Raw genomic sequence first — 14,027 nt, 5'->3', positions numbered from 1 at the left:
TTGAGTCATAATTCCTGACGAAAAGCACCTTGACTTCAGAATGCATTTCAGTTTGTTGTTTGAGGGTCAATTCATCATGATATGGATGGAATGGTAGCAGGAATACAAGGTGTCTGGTCACATTGAGTCCACAGTGAGGAAGAAGTGAGAGGATAGGAAGGGAGTAGACTATGCAATATCAAAATTTCCTTGCAACACTTCTACATAAAATTTCTGTAATCTTCAAAAAAGAAAGTGCCAGGAGGTAGGGACCAGGTATTCACATACAAGTGCATTTGGATCACATTTCCTATTTAGTGCACTCACAGAGACCATCGGGAGGATGAGGGATGGACATGAGGTGGGCAGCAGCATGCATCAGTTCCTTCCTAGGTTTTAGCATCATAGACATACACTGCAGCAATGGTTATGCTACTGAGTTTAAATCTTAGTATCTTTTTTTTTGTTACTTTTGTAGTCATGTGGAATTTTTTAATCTGTTTAATTTTCTAATTAAAAGGGAGAATCTTTTTATCTGTGTGGCATTCCAATACTCCCCCTCAATGGGAAATGATGGGATGTCATCCAGGGCCATGAGTTATGTGTGGCTAGACTCTATCACTGCGTTGGATGAAGAGCTGACATGGCTTGGGCATCTCGGTGAGACATTCTACCTGGCTCTTTCCACAAATTCCATTCATCTGTTTTAACAGAATGAAGTCCTGGAGGTGAAGAAGGAGGAGACTTTGCTGGATTTGGACTTTGACCCTTTCAAACCTGATGTGACCCCAGCAGGTTCTGCTGCAGCGACCCACTCACCCATGTCTCAGGTATAGAGTGAGCTCAGGTGTTTAGGGATGATAAACATTAATGAGTGTGCGTAGTTAGTTAACAGGAGATCTCTGTGCCTTTCTGCTTTTCTGTTTGGTTGACAAATATTTCCTATTTGTAGGAAATATTTTACTCTTCTCCTTGCCATTACCTTTCTCTTGTCACAGAGCTGTTTCCCTCAGAACCATGTCTTTCGGAGTGGTTATCAGTGTCTCACTGGCACTCAAAGAGTGTGGCTTCTGATAACACGCCTTACAGCTTCCCTAAACAGTTCTTTTAGTTTCAAGTTTCCTACTCATTTCCTCATGTTTTAGAGGTCAAGGTTTATTTGGATAACTGCCAGACCACGCCCCACAGAAATGTACTTGCAGTCTGGATGGTTCTGAGCTTGAAGCTATACTAGTGTCCCCCTGCAGAGCAATGCTCTGGTGCTGACCACAGGTGGATGTGGAGTGCCTTGCTTCTTGTGCTTACTCTTGCTCATCTCTCCCTCACTCTCTCCCCGTTCTGGTAACCACTGTAATAAGATTCTCCTTAGGATCTGTTAGGATGCCTGCCTTGGGTGTGTACACCCGAGCATGTAGGGATGAGGCTTTTGGTGTGGTTAGTATATAATTGTTGCTTAAGTGGAAGAAAATCAACACAATATTGAGGAATGAAATGTGGTGGTATGTACCTGAAATCCCACTCATTACTCAGGGAGATGTAGGAGGAGGACAAAAAGTCAGCGACCCTCGGTTACAGAGCCTCAGAACAAAACACAAATCAGTACTGTTGACATTAGGTATGGGGGCAGGAGGTGCACTCACACTTAACTTTGAGAAAATCCAAGGCTATAGAATATAGTGCAAATTAGAACTAAAATTCAACTGGGTATTAAGAACTGACTTGAATTTCTAGTCCTGATGATGTGAATCATTATAGCTGACTCCTGAGGAGTGCACACTGCTCTGTGCAGACAGTTTTCTTGCTAGTCTGTGCTTTGCTAGGGTGATGTGCCTTCTGAAGGTCTGCTCTTTGTAAATGGGAGAAATACTAATTTAATTATCAAATGTAACTAACGTTATTGGTGCTTTGTAAATAAAGAGGATCTCTTAGTAGGCTGTCTCTAAACTCTCCTTGGAGATTCAGAATGTACACAAACCACAATTAGGACAGGCTATGTGTCCCTGTGACCCTGCCAAGGAGGAAGCAATTCTGGCTTTCTGGTGGCCCTAACAGACCGGTCCATTTTCTAAGGAGGAAGGCAGGTTGAAGGAGACTACATGAGTCTGTTGGGTTCGGAGATGCCCTTTCCCTTCCTTCTCAAAGCTACCTCCTTTACCTACCACTGGGTCCCATTTGTCAGCTGATATTCTAGGTGCCAGGGACCAGCTTATCTCATGATCTCTGCAGCGTCCACACAAGCATGCAGAGCCTTTCCTTTTCCCAAGGAGAGTTGAATCCAGTGTTAGCATTGCGTCCTCCGTTGGAGAAAGTGTTGCTGCTGTCTGCACCACACAGAGACTTGTATTATATTATACTTGTTTTTCACTATCTCTTCTTAGCAAGAGGCTATAGAGAGACCATTAGGATAGTCAAAAACACAGAAAATGCATTTCAGACACCGAGGCATCTGAAGATACAAATATGTGTGCTTTTTAAAGGAGCCGTTCTGTCCTATCTTCCCTGTTCTTCGATTGGTGATAAGCAAACAGATATCTAAGCTACATAGAGATGAAGTTAGAAGGCCAGAGAGAGTAAGGAATATCAGTCAGCACCACAGGACCTGGCTTTCTATGAGACAGCATCTGTAGAAGACAGCGGTAGCCTCTAGAAACTCATTTGAAATAAATGTCTTCCTAGTCTTCTGTTTACCTTTACTGAATCAAAACAAGTGGGTGAATGAGTCACTGAGGCAATGTGGCTTTAGCAGTAACTCTCAGTGTTGGGGAGAAAGGAAGGCTCTCTCACTGTCCTCACCCTCAGGGCAAGCTGCTCTAACCATCCAAAGTCCTCCATAGATCAGCGAGCCTTGTAATTAAAATATCAGTAAGTTCATGTCAGGCATGTTGTTAATAGACTTTGATGGGTACCTATTAATGTTCATGACTGCCAATTAATTTGCGTGTTCTCTAATCCAGCATATTGGAGAATGGCATTTTAAAGGCTCTATTTGCTATCAAAGTAGTCATAATACATGCTTTTGAGGTAGTAGAGAGAGGCAAGCACATTAGTTAACGATTGAGGTCTGTATTTTCTCAATGATATGATGATCCTAGTGCTAGAAAATATTCTTACTTTGATGGCATGTGTATTTGGATAACACACTCATCATACAGCACATTCAGGACCCAGCCAGCTTTTCTCAAGAGCCAAAGGCAGATTGGCTAGATTCCTGCAGTTATCACAGCATCTACATGTGGCTAAACTCAAATTAAGTAAAACTATATCAAATTTAAGTTTTGAATGTATTAGACTAGTACATTTCAAGTTCCCAATAGCCACATGTGACAAGTGTCCACCAAAATTGGTAACAGAAGTGGGGTGTTTCTATAAGCAAGAGTGGAGCCAGGGAAGAGTGCTGTTATCCCTAGCCTCTTTTTGTTTACCACTAACTGTGTGGACTTTCACTTAGAGTGTTTCTTTTTGTTTGCTTTCAGACATTGCCCTGGGACTTATGGACGGTAAGGCATCTGAGAACTAGTTCCACATATTTTAATCTATAAAAATTTGGAAACTTTAATATATTTTTTCACCTGTGAGGAAAAAGAAAACCCATCTATTTAATGATAATGTATTCCCCTAGAAAAAATACCTGAAAGTTTGGAACATTTCCCAAATCTGAAAAACGTAATAGAGAAATGTATGTCAGTGTCCCACATTGCTGAACTAATAGTGATCAAGACAATGGCATTGTGCTCTTTGTGTATTCCCGTGGGGATTGAAGACCTAAAGAGCTGTCATAGTGGAAGGCATGCATGCATATGGTACTCTTAAACTGCATCAAAACACAGAGTATGGATCAAAAAATGAAAGGTAATGGGAACTTTAATATCATTATATTTAATTAATTTTTGGTAGAAACATATATAATTTGAGCTAGGTAGCTGTGGACTTGAGTTTGAGCACTAATACTTATAATCTTGTAAATTTGATCAATTTCTAAAATTCTCTAAGACTCAGCTTTTCACATCTATAAAATAAAGGTAATGACATATACTTCAGAGGGTTGTTTAAGGATTTAGTGAAGTAGGTGCCTGGCATTTATCCTAGTATATAGTATGTATAAACAAATGGTAGCTATGATTATGGCGTTACTTTATAAAGCTGACCTGATGTGCAAGGTTGAATATTTTCAGAATTTAGATCTGGGAGAGAGAGAGAGATGAGTAGAGCTTGGTGGTATTCATCTGCATTGCAAAATTAGGAGACTGATGACACCCATGGAAAGCCCAGCATTCCTTGGGGCAGGGTCTAAGTCTTTAAAAACTTCCCTAGAGTTTATATTTCACGTTTTAGGATCCTTGAAACAGATCAAAAGCAAAACTAACAGTTTTGGTTGAAGCTATACATGACTAAGACATTTTTACACTGAATTCGTAATTTACACTTGATTAGTTTTATTTGTGTATTTATAAAAAGATGAGGATGGGTTGATACTCAGGGAATTAGAATTCTAACCTCAACTTTGTGTTACTTTTATTACTGATTATGGAAACAATATTAATCTTAGTTATCCCTGAATATTATACTTTAATTATAACTATAGCACGTTTTTACCTCTCTAAAAGTACTGAGATAAGGGCAAAGATACCTTCTAGAAGGACCTTTTCAATGCTATAGAGGCCAGACTTCCTAGGAATAGTAATTCTAACAAAAATGCATGAAATATTAGCTTTCTGGGAATACTGTCCATGATTCGTAGTCCGATCTACTTTACACAGTACTTTTCTTGTGGGCAGAAATCAGCTTCTTGGTTGAGGGCAGACTGACAAGAGAATATTCAAGCTCATCAATGTCATTTTTACAAATTCATTCTCCATCCAGAATATTCCTCAAAGATAGAGCCTAGTGAAGAATGAGTTTGGGGAGATTTCGCTCTGATATTCTTATAGAACATGCAGCATGGAGTCATTTCTTGACCTCTGTGTTTGATAGCATCCTGGTGTTCTCAGATTCACATACTCATTTGGATAAGCATGTTCATTTCTTGGTTTCCTAAGGCAGAAATCGTGAGCTAGCCATGGCACATCCTCATTGATAGTGGAAAATGACATGGGCTCATTTGTGCCTCTTCCACAGGAAGCATTACATAATTTTCAGAACAAACCATTCCTATCACAAAATGAGTTGTAAAATGTAATTCCTGGACAGTAAAAGCCACAGCACTCTAAAGAATGCGGTCACTAGATAGTGTGAGACTTCAACATTGCCTGATGTGTCTTTTCATTTTTTATTCTTTCCTCTACTTCCCACCTTACAGACAAGCACTGATTTGGTACAACCGGTAAGTTAATTTTCATAACATTCTTTATTTTAAGGATATTTAATATCATTGTACGTGTAGTCTTTTTTGTTGAATGACTTTTCTCCCATGACATTGCTAGTCCTAGACTTGACTTTCTGCTTTTATTTAACTGGTACTACACTACTGAAGAGCTGTATGTTTCTCATCAAATATCTCATGGTCTGTTTCATTTTTCTCCCCTTTATTTAAAGACTGACTCTTCAAAAAGTCTTTCTATGTGTAACCTCATCATGGAGGAAACTCCTAACAGTGGTTTGGCTGAAGAGATTCAAAGATATGAAACTGATATAGGTGCATTTACTTGGGGCCCTCATGCTAGGACAGACAGTGTCAGGCAGGAGATGACGCCAAGTGAGTCTCGAGAAGACATTGCATGTCTCTCTGAAGCAGAGCGAGACATGAGATTATCCACTGGAATGCTTTCTTCTGCTGACTGTTCTACTCTAGCTGGTCAGGGTGAGGATTCCCCTCCAGCTAGAAATGAGCAGCTGTCCTCGGAACCTGTTCCCGGGGCTGGAGTTACTATTCCTACGTGCATGGAGACGGATCAGCCATATGCTTTACTTGACTCAGAGATACCAGCCATCGGAAAAGTTGACCTGCTCAAGGAAGGTCATGAAGAAGCTAAAATATCAGATGGAGAAATAAAACAGAAACAGAAGGTAGAAGATCTTATGTGGGGATGTGCGGAGGCATACCAAAGGGTAGACACTGGAGGTATTGATATCAAGGCAATAGAAGGTCCTGAGGGATTTGAGGAGAAAGTATGTGACAGTCTAGGAAATACAACACTAAATGATCTCAAAAACCTAGCAGAGCAAGGGGAGGAGACACTTGAAAGTAGTGAAGTAGAAAGTTGGGACGGTCTAAAGATGATATGTAAAGAAAAACTAAAAAGCTATGAAAATGACTTTGAGGAAGGTTATCTATTAGAAAAGGACATGGGAAGAGTACATGTGACAGATAAATTTGATGACAGAATCCAAGAGTTATCTGATAAGACTCAAGTAATAATTAATCATAAAAAGGTAGAAGACTCTGGAGCTACACCTGCCAATCACACAGGGATCAGTAACCTGCCTATGCAGACTGACCCCGTGTCTATTGTTAAAGATTCCTGCACTGGGGAATGGGATTTAACTAAAAAAGAAATGACCAGAAATTTTAGTCATTTCATTAAATTTCCGAGAACTGAAAGGACAGATTCTAAGGGAACAGAGCCAGGTCAAGTCTGGCAGTCAGACTTGGAGTCAGGAATCAATAGTGTAGATATAGTGGAAGGCTCTGATATTCCAGATGGCCACACAAGCACATTTGCCAAATGGCAGGAATCTAATAGCCACTGGCATATCAGAGATATAGAAGGTTTACATAGATGCTGGGAACATTTGGTAGGAAATGAGAAAGGACTGGAGGAGAACTTACCAGCTGATATATGTGGGAAACATACCAGTGATAGCAGCTTGGACCAAAGCCAGGAGACAACTAGTCCATTGGGTCAGGGAGCATCCTGGAACACTAGCGTGGAGAGTCCTGATAGTTCCCGAGACAATGACATCAACAACTCAGATTTATCTGAAGATGAAATTGCTAACCAGAGATATGGATTGTTGTACCAAGAAATAGAGGCTGATAAAGATGAGGTACATACCCTAGAATGTAGCTTAGACTAGCCAGACGTCCTTGGGCTCTGCTTTTCCTTATGTCTCTCACCAACTTCATTTCCATCATTGATCTCCTTGACATATGAACCTCTTGAAACCTATGTAAACCAAACACAAACAGGTTGACAAAAAAAAATCTAAATATTGATTGTGCTGGGAAATAGTGGAGTCCTTTTTGCCGTCCCGCTTCCTGAGTCTGTCTTTCTCTCTCCCTCCCCCACCCTCTCTCTGTCTCCCTCCACCCCCCTTTTATTTTCATTTTTGTTTCAGACACCAAAATGTGCTAAACTATGAGCAACAGAGATTATCACTAATGTGGCTCTGCTCAGTAAAAACACATGAAATGCTTTACCCAGTCTCACTAAAGCTCTCGACTCTTGGTTGATGTTTATCATAGTGATTCGTATCAGTGACACAAAAGAGAGATCAACCCCCATGGTTTTTGCTAGAATCACCTTGTCATCATTTAGAAGGTCAGGGTTGGTGAACACTGAAGCGTGTCCATCTTTGCCTTCTTTTTTTTTTTTTTTTTTTTGTCAGCCTATTTATAATAATGCAGCATGGTTCTTTGTAGCTCCTGAGCACTTTCGAACAAAGCAGCCTGTTGTATTATTTTTAAATTGGTGTGTGGTAGTAGTTTCTTTCCTGCTTGTCTAATGAATATTCACTCATCTTGTGGAATTGTTGAAAAAAGTCACACCTGGTTTCCATTTCTTTTAGGCTTCTGGAGGTTCGTTTAATGATTTTACCCAGGTAAGGAGATTCTGTTTTCTTATAAGAGCTCCCAGCAGAGAGTGTTGTACGTCTTTTCTGTGTGGATTTTATGTCATCAATCCAGCAAAATGATTAAGAGCATCAGCACAAAATTGGACCTACATACTTACAAGTTGAGTAATGGAAATAACATTGTTGTGATGAAATGAGCTGTGTGTCAGTGCACTTAACCCAGACCCAGCACATTAAGTGCTCCATAGTGCTATGCCAGTTGTTCCACTAGTTCTTAGAAGTGACTCCGATCCATAAGATACTCAGCTGTTGGGAAAAAAAGGAGATAAGTTTCTCAGAGCTGATGATTTTTAAGCGCTCCTTCTAGAATGTCCAGGTGAGTCACATCACATACAGTGATAGGTTTGGTGATTCTCCAGGGGGAAAAAGGCATCTGAAGATCACAAACCACACTCAGGCTCTGTCCAGGACAGCGGTGTTTCCTGGAGCATTCTGCTAGTGTAGATTTATGTTTAGAATAACTCATGTTAACACTTACTTGGTATTGTTTTAATAATTTGAAAGGGAACTTTCAAAAACGTTAAAATGTATTTGTTGATACAACTGGTGGTTACGAGTTTATATGGCTTTTTGAAATGGCCCATTTTCTTTCCCTTTTCAGCCCCAGGATACTTCATTATTCACGATGCAGACAGATCAGAATATGGTAGGTAGCTTGGAAAATTGATGTGACCATATTTGGGGACAGTTGTTATCATGGTACAGTTGAAAATTAGTTGGCTACACTAGCCTGTCTGGAACTTTAATATACATAATGTGATTTTTACAGCTTCCCCTTTTTTCAGAAAAATGAGAACATATTTGTAGAATCTGACTATGAGCTTGTTTATTTCTGGCACAGTGACACCAACAGGAACCAGCTTCTTGTGATACTTATGACCCTCAGTGGAACACAATGAACCGATCAAAGTCACAGGTTTCTATGTGGCTATAACTTAAGCTAAAGGATTAAAAATGAATTTGTCTCAAGAATTTGTTTTGACTAACATATTGCCTTTTTCCTTGAGCTTAGAGCTACTAATTTCTCATCTCATCTCTTCATTTTATAAGTTCTAAAGAGAAGCATTTATAGGCCAGCTAATGAAGAGACTAACATTGTGGCATGAGTAGGAAAGAGTTACTCTGGAGACTAGAGGAGATTCTTGGGAGGTGGGAATGACAATTCCCATGGGAAGCCTTTCAGCAGCTTCCTAATCAAGCTGATTGAAGAGACCTTGAGAGATGTCACTGTGTGCTTACCCTGCTGCAGGAGAGAGGGCTTGCACTTGCTGAGGGTTGAAGAGGTTGTTAGCATTGCTCTTCTCTGGCCAGCTGAGTTTGTGCTATGAAGGACTTTTGAAGTTGAAGAAGAGCCAAGAGGAGGTTGATACATAATTCATATAAAAACATTGAAAATATTGCATATTTTAAAAATGCAAAGATAACTGAAAATGCAGAACAGTGTTTGGATCGTTGCCTTGGATTTCTAGAAATCTGGGGAAAGTCTCGATCTTTATTTAAATAAGAACAATGAGGGTGGCTTTAGACATGAGTCTAACTGTATCTCCTTCTTAAAATCAAAAAGTGCACCTATCCTATGGCATGAAACAGGCGTTGGATTGGTGTTTCCCCATAAGATACGTGTTTACATTTGAATAAGAAATTCTGAAATTCTTGTCTAAACATTAATTTTTGCAGTATTCTGATACCTTGTCAATGTGTTATCATGTTTTTGTACACCCAATGTAGAACAGAATCTCAGTCTTATTTTAAGGGTATGGTATTAATAACAAAACCAGAGAAGCTTATTATGCCCATTCTCATATTGGTTATTCTCAGCCTTGATGATAAAACTTGGATGGTGAGGTTTCTTTTTTAAAAATTATCAGTTGTGAACAGTTATGGAAAACTCTGAAATTCAGGAAGAGAAGAAAAACTAATGGTCATGCTTAAACGCATAGCACTACCTCAGCATAGAAAGTCTAAGCTCAGAACCATGACCTTTTAGTGCCTTGAGAATCTCTACAGGTTCTGTTAGTTGTGTTGGTCATGTGAACTTCCGTGCTTTCCCTCTAGTCCTCTCTACACATATTCTCCTGAGCAAACCTCATACTTCTCTGCTGAGGATCACAACTTGTCCTGCCCAGCATTGCACTTGTAACTAAGGTTCTTGCTACAAGGTCGTAGGCAATCACCATGCACTTGAACTGAAAACTATAACTACCAGTATGTTGATATCGTGTAGCATGTCAAGAATAGCAGAAGCCACAATATTGGACTCATTGACTAGCTGGACAAAAGGGATTGAAGCTGGCATTCAGCTCATATCTCCTGGTCCATGTCTCATGACCCACAGAACATCACTATGTACCAGTTGAAACTGTTTTAAGTCTTCAGATCTTGTTCCTTAGCTGTCACCAATCCTCTGAGTTTGTACTGAATAGCCTTGCTAAGCTTGAAAAGGCAGTCCTAGAAGGCAAGTCCCATGCTGGCTGATGAATAGACTCTCAACTCTCCCAGCCCTTCTTCTCTGCCTCTTTACTGACATGGCTTAGTCACAGCACTGAGGGTTTTCAGAATATGTAATCCAAGACCACACAGTCGACTTTATTCTGACAAATTTTCATTCTGAAGAAAGAATCATTTTCTAGAGCCCACAAGTAGACATAGCATGTTATAGGTCCACTAACATCTGTCAAGGCAGATACCTTATAGGCACAACAACAGAAACAGTGGAAGCAGAGCCCAATTCACATAATAGGACTCCAGATTTTCCCATAAGGTGTTGCTTAAACATTGAACTTCATTGGTATATCGTAAGAAAATATTTGTATTTTCATATCTCAGAAGGAATAAAAGACAGGCCCATAAGACTCGTTTCAGTAGTGGGCGTTATACAGTGTTTCATACTTGCTCATTACTAGTAAGCTGCACTTTTCTCTAGGACTTAAGTCCCAGTTACAGTTGTTAGAACTCAGTGAACATGTGTGCTGGTGAGAAAATTCCAATCCTATGTCTGTTCACTCCATGCTGTAGGTGCACTTTTTGATTTTAACAGATAGATACATTTAGACTCATGTCTAAAACCATCCTCATTGTTCTTATTTAAATATAGATCCAGACTTTCTCCAGATTTATAGAAATCCAAGGCAATGATCCAAACATTGTTCTGCATTTTCAGTTATCTTTGCATTGTTAAAATGCACAATGTTTTTGATATTTTATATGAGTTGTACATAAAATCTTCTCTTGACTTCTCATCAGCTTTAAAACAATGTCCCCACTGCTTTTATGTAAAAATTCATTATATACTGCATTAATTAAGTATATAGGAAAAGCAGAAGGTTTTGAACTAAGAGATACTAGAGACCTGATTCAGTGTATAAGGGGTATTGTAGGCTGGCTATATATAGTAGTCTCATGGGAACAACAGCATCTTATTTTGCCCCCACAGTATAAAGTCTAATTAAAACCATGGAGAAAGCTGCCTTATAATTCTTCAAGCACTCAGTTGATTGCTACAGTTTCTTGATGGAAGTAAAAAAAAGGGGAGTGAATCAAAAATTCAAACATTCTGCAATTTACAAAGTAGCCAGGTTGCTGAGCCTGCTCTCCCAACTAGAAAGATATATTTGGTGCATGTACATATTTATACACCAAAGGATCACAGAACTATGTGATCTATAGACTCTTTCTCCTTTCACCTGGCAAATGTTGGACCTTCTAGAGATATTCTCTTTGATATTCTCTCTCTCTCTCTCTCTCTCTCTCTCTCTCTCTCTCTCTCTCTCTTTCTCTCTCTCCTCTCTCTCTCCTCTCTCTCCTCTCTCTCTTCTCTTCTCTCTTCTCTCTCTCTTCTCTCTCTCTTCTGTCTCTCTTCTCTCTCCTCTCTCTTCTCTCTCTCTTCTGTCTCTCTTCTCTCTTCTCTCTCTTCTGTCTCTGTCCCCCTTCTCCTTTCCTCCCTCCCTCCCTCCTCCTCTCTCCTTCCCTCCCTCCCCTCCTTCCCTCCCTTCCTCCCCCTTCCCCCTCTCTCCTTCTCTCTCTCCATACAACAGAAGAGTCATTTCAGGTTCTCTCATATAATGCACAGTGGCATGAAGACAAACTGTCACAGGTGAATGTAGTGGTAGGTCCAGCTTTGAAGGAAACTGCTCTGGAGCATGTTCAGAAGAAACTCAACACAATTCCACTCCATGACTCTTCAGTTCTGTAAGGGCCCATGACACTAGATGAGAGAATTCATTTTTCTAGAATAGATTTAGTGGAGCTGGCTGCCTGTTCTGAGTGATGATGGGATTCTGGATTGTCCAGAGTTTTGCAGTGTCACCTATTCATATGTTGAGTCTTCTTTTCTCCTTACCCCCAAATAACTCAAGGCTGAAACTGAGCAGGCTCTACCTACAGAGCCCCAGGCAGAGGAGCCTCCCACCACTGCTGCTGCACCTACTGCTGGGCTGGACCTTGGGCTAGAGATGGAGGAGCCAAAGGAGGAGGCAGCGGTGAGAGCACTATCCCCTTCCCCCTCTATTCACTCTGCTGCTTCCTAAAAGCTTCTCCGATGATCCTTTGTATCACTGCCTATCCAGGCTTTAGCTGACCTGAACATTTCCCTGACATCATGATCATTATTATTTTTGAGACTATACCAAAGAATCAAATGTATGCTAGGGAAACTGCTAAGGAGCCACTGCTGTGTCTCTTCAAAACTACCTTGATTGTTCTGATGCACTTCTTTTGTCAGTGGAGAGAATCAGACCTATTTCCGTGTTCCACCTGAGACAGTGGGAAATCCCTGTAATTAGGGATCATATAGCCTGAAATAACTTTGTTGTTCATGCCTATGTGCTAGTGGAAGTTATGTCTGGACAGAGTGTTTCCAAGTCCTTGGCCTCTTATCAAAAACAATAGAAAATGAGGTCTCATACAGACCTACAAAAGAAACAAGATAAATTAGTTTGCAGCAAAGTAATAGTTTAGATTAAAGAGAGATACACTGAGAAGACGGATAGAAGGGCACATGAGGGAATATACCCAAGGGTCCCCATTATGCTTCCCCATTGTGCTTGGGAAGAGCCCAAGAGGATGGCTGGCTACTGGGGGGCATAGTTGGAGCAGCCTTCAAGCGTATTGATTAGGTTATGTCATCATCTCTCTGCTATGCATGTCCTCTTCCATAATACATCTGACCTAGTCATACGCATGGCAAACTGTCCATAGGCATAAGATGGCCCCTAATAGAGGACATTTTTGTCTTACTACATATGCAACAAAAACTAGTTCCAGCCAGACTGGCACTTTGAGTCTTCATACCTAACTAGGTGTGGTTTAGCTGCTTGAGTAGCAGCTGTATAATTTGTTACCAGGGGGTGGGGGAACTTATACCATTGTTCAGAAATGGAAACACATGTAACCAGCTGCATATGGGAGTTTAAGGGGGTTCTGACTTTTTGGTGCAGGTGATGCAACTAGGCTGCAGTGTATATTATTAAAAGTTGGGGGGAGGGACTGCATAACTCAAAACCATATGGATGTCCATGGTTACTATCTTGTCTTCTATGCTTGCCTGCCATATATGGTTTTACTTTCATAAGTTGGTGATGGCCCAATATTGAACCAATGGTACATATTTTAGACCTGTGAATCTATAAATATTTATGAATCCAGTCTATACAGGCTTTGCAACTATAAGGGACCTTAAGGATACCTTTTGTCCTGGGTTAGAGATCCACCCAACTTCTCAGATACTTGCTTTTACCATGATGCACACAGCCAAGAGGAAGACCTGCAGGGTGTCTGCAGCTGTGTTGAGCAGTGAGAGGAGATAAGGATTGAGTCAGGTTTAGTGGTCACGGGGGTCTTAGAGCAATCGGCTTCTTTATTTATACAGATGTCAGAGAACAAAGATAGACTAATAATTATCTAAGAAGTAACGATTACATCATTTTGTCTCTGGACATGTGTTTGTTTTTTCATTACATACTCATGGTTACAAGTTTAGTCACAATTAGAAAATACGAATAGAACAGATTTTATTTTTATTGTTGTCTTTATAACTCCAATTCAATGAATCTAAAGAATGCATCCACTAAAGCAAACATTCATTATATACAGTTTGCTTTTTAGGCTGGCAGTATTTGAAGTTTTAAAACACCCCAGACAAACTGAAAAGATCTGAATTGGTCTTTTTATGAATTAGCAAATCCTAGTACCTAACTTTTTTACTATATTGTTACATCATCTGCGTTGTTTTAGTTAATCTGTCTTATTTACTGAGTTCT

The 14,027-nt window shown here is 40.1% G+C and overlaps 1 protein-coding gene across 5 annotated transcripts in view; it reads left to right on the top strand.

Annotated features, from left to right (window-relative positions):
• The window catches only part of Amph (amphiphysin), a 230,741-nt gene that overhangs the window by 188,403 nt on the left and 28,311 nt on the right, over window positions 1-14,027 (top strand). For 3 of the 5 annotated variants that reach the window (XM_087591428.1, XM_087591430.1, NM_022217.2), the window contains 6 exon segments: window positions 693-809; window positions 3,453-3,476; window positions 5,276-5,299; window positions 7,705-7,737; window positions 8,372-8,416; window positions 12,126-12,248. In XM_087591428.1, the coding sequence (XP_087447554.1) occupies window positions 693-809; window positions 3,453-3,476; window positions 5,276-5,299; window positions 7,705-7,737; window positions 8,372-8,416; window positions 12,126-12,248 (366 nt within the window). 5 annotated transcript variants of the gene reach the window in all.

Source organism: Rattus norvegicus, chromosome 17, assembly GCF_021556685.1.
Source record: "Rattus norvegicus strain SHRSP/BbbUtx chromosome 17, alternate assembly SHRSP_T2T, whole genome shotgun sequence".
NCBI classification, from domain to species: Eukaryota; Metazoa; Chordata; class Mammalia; order Rodentia; family Muridae; genus Rattus; species Rattus norvegicus.
Note: the sequence above shows the minus strand (reverse complement) of the source record. Positions and strands in the feature narration are given on the sequence as shown.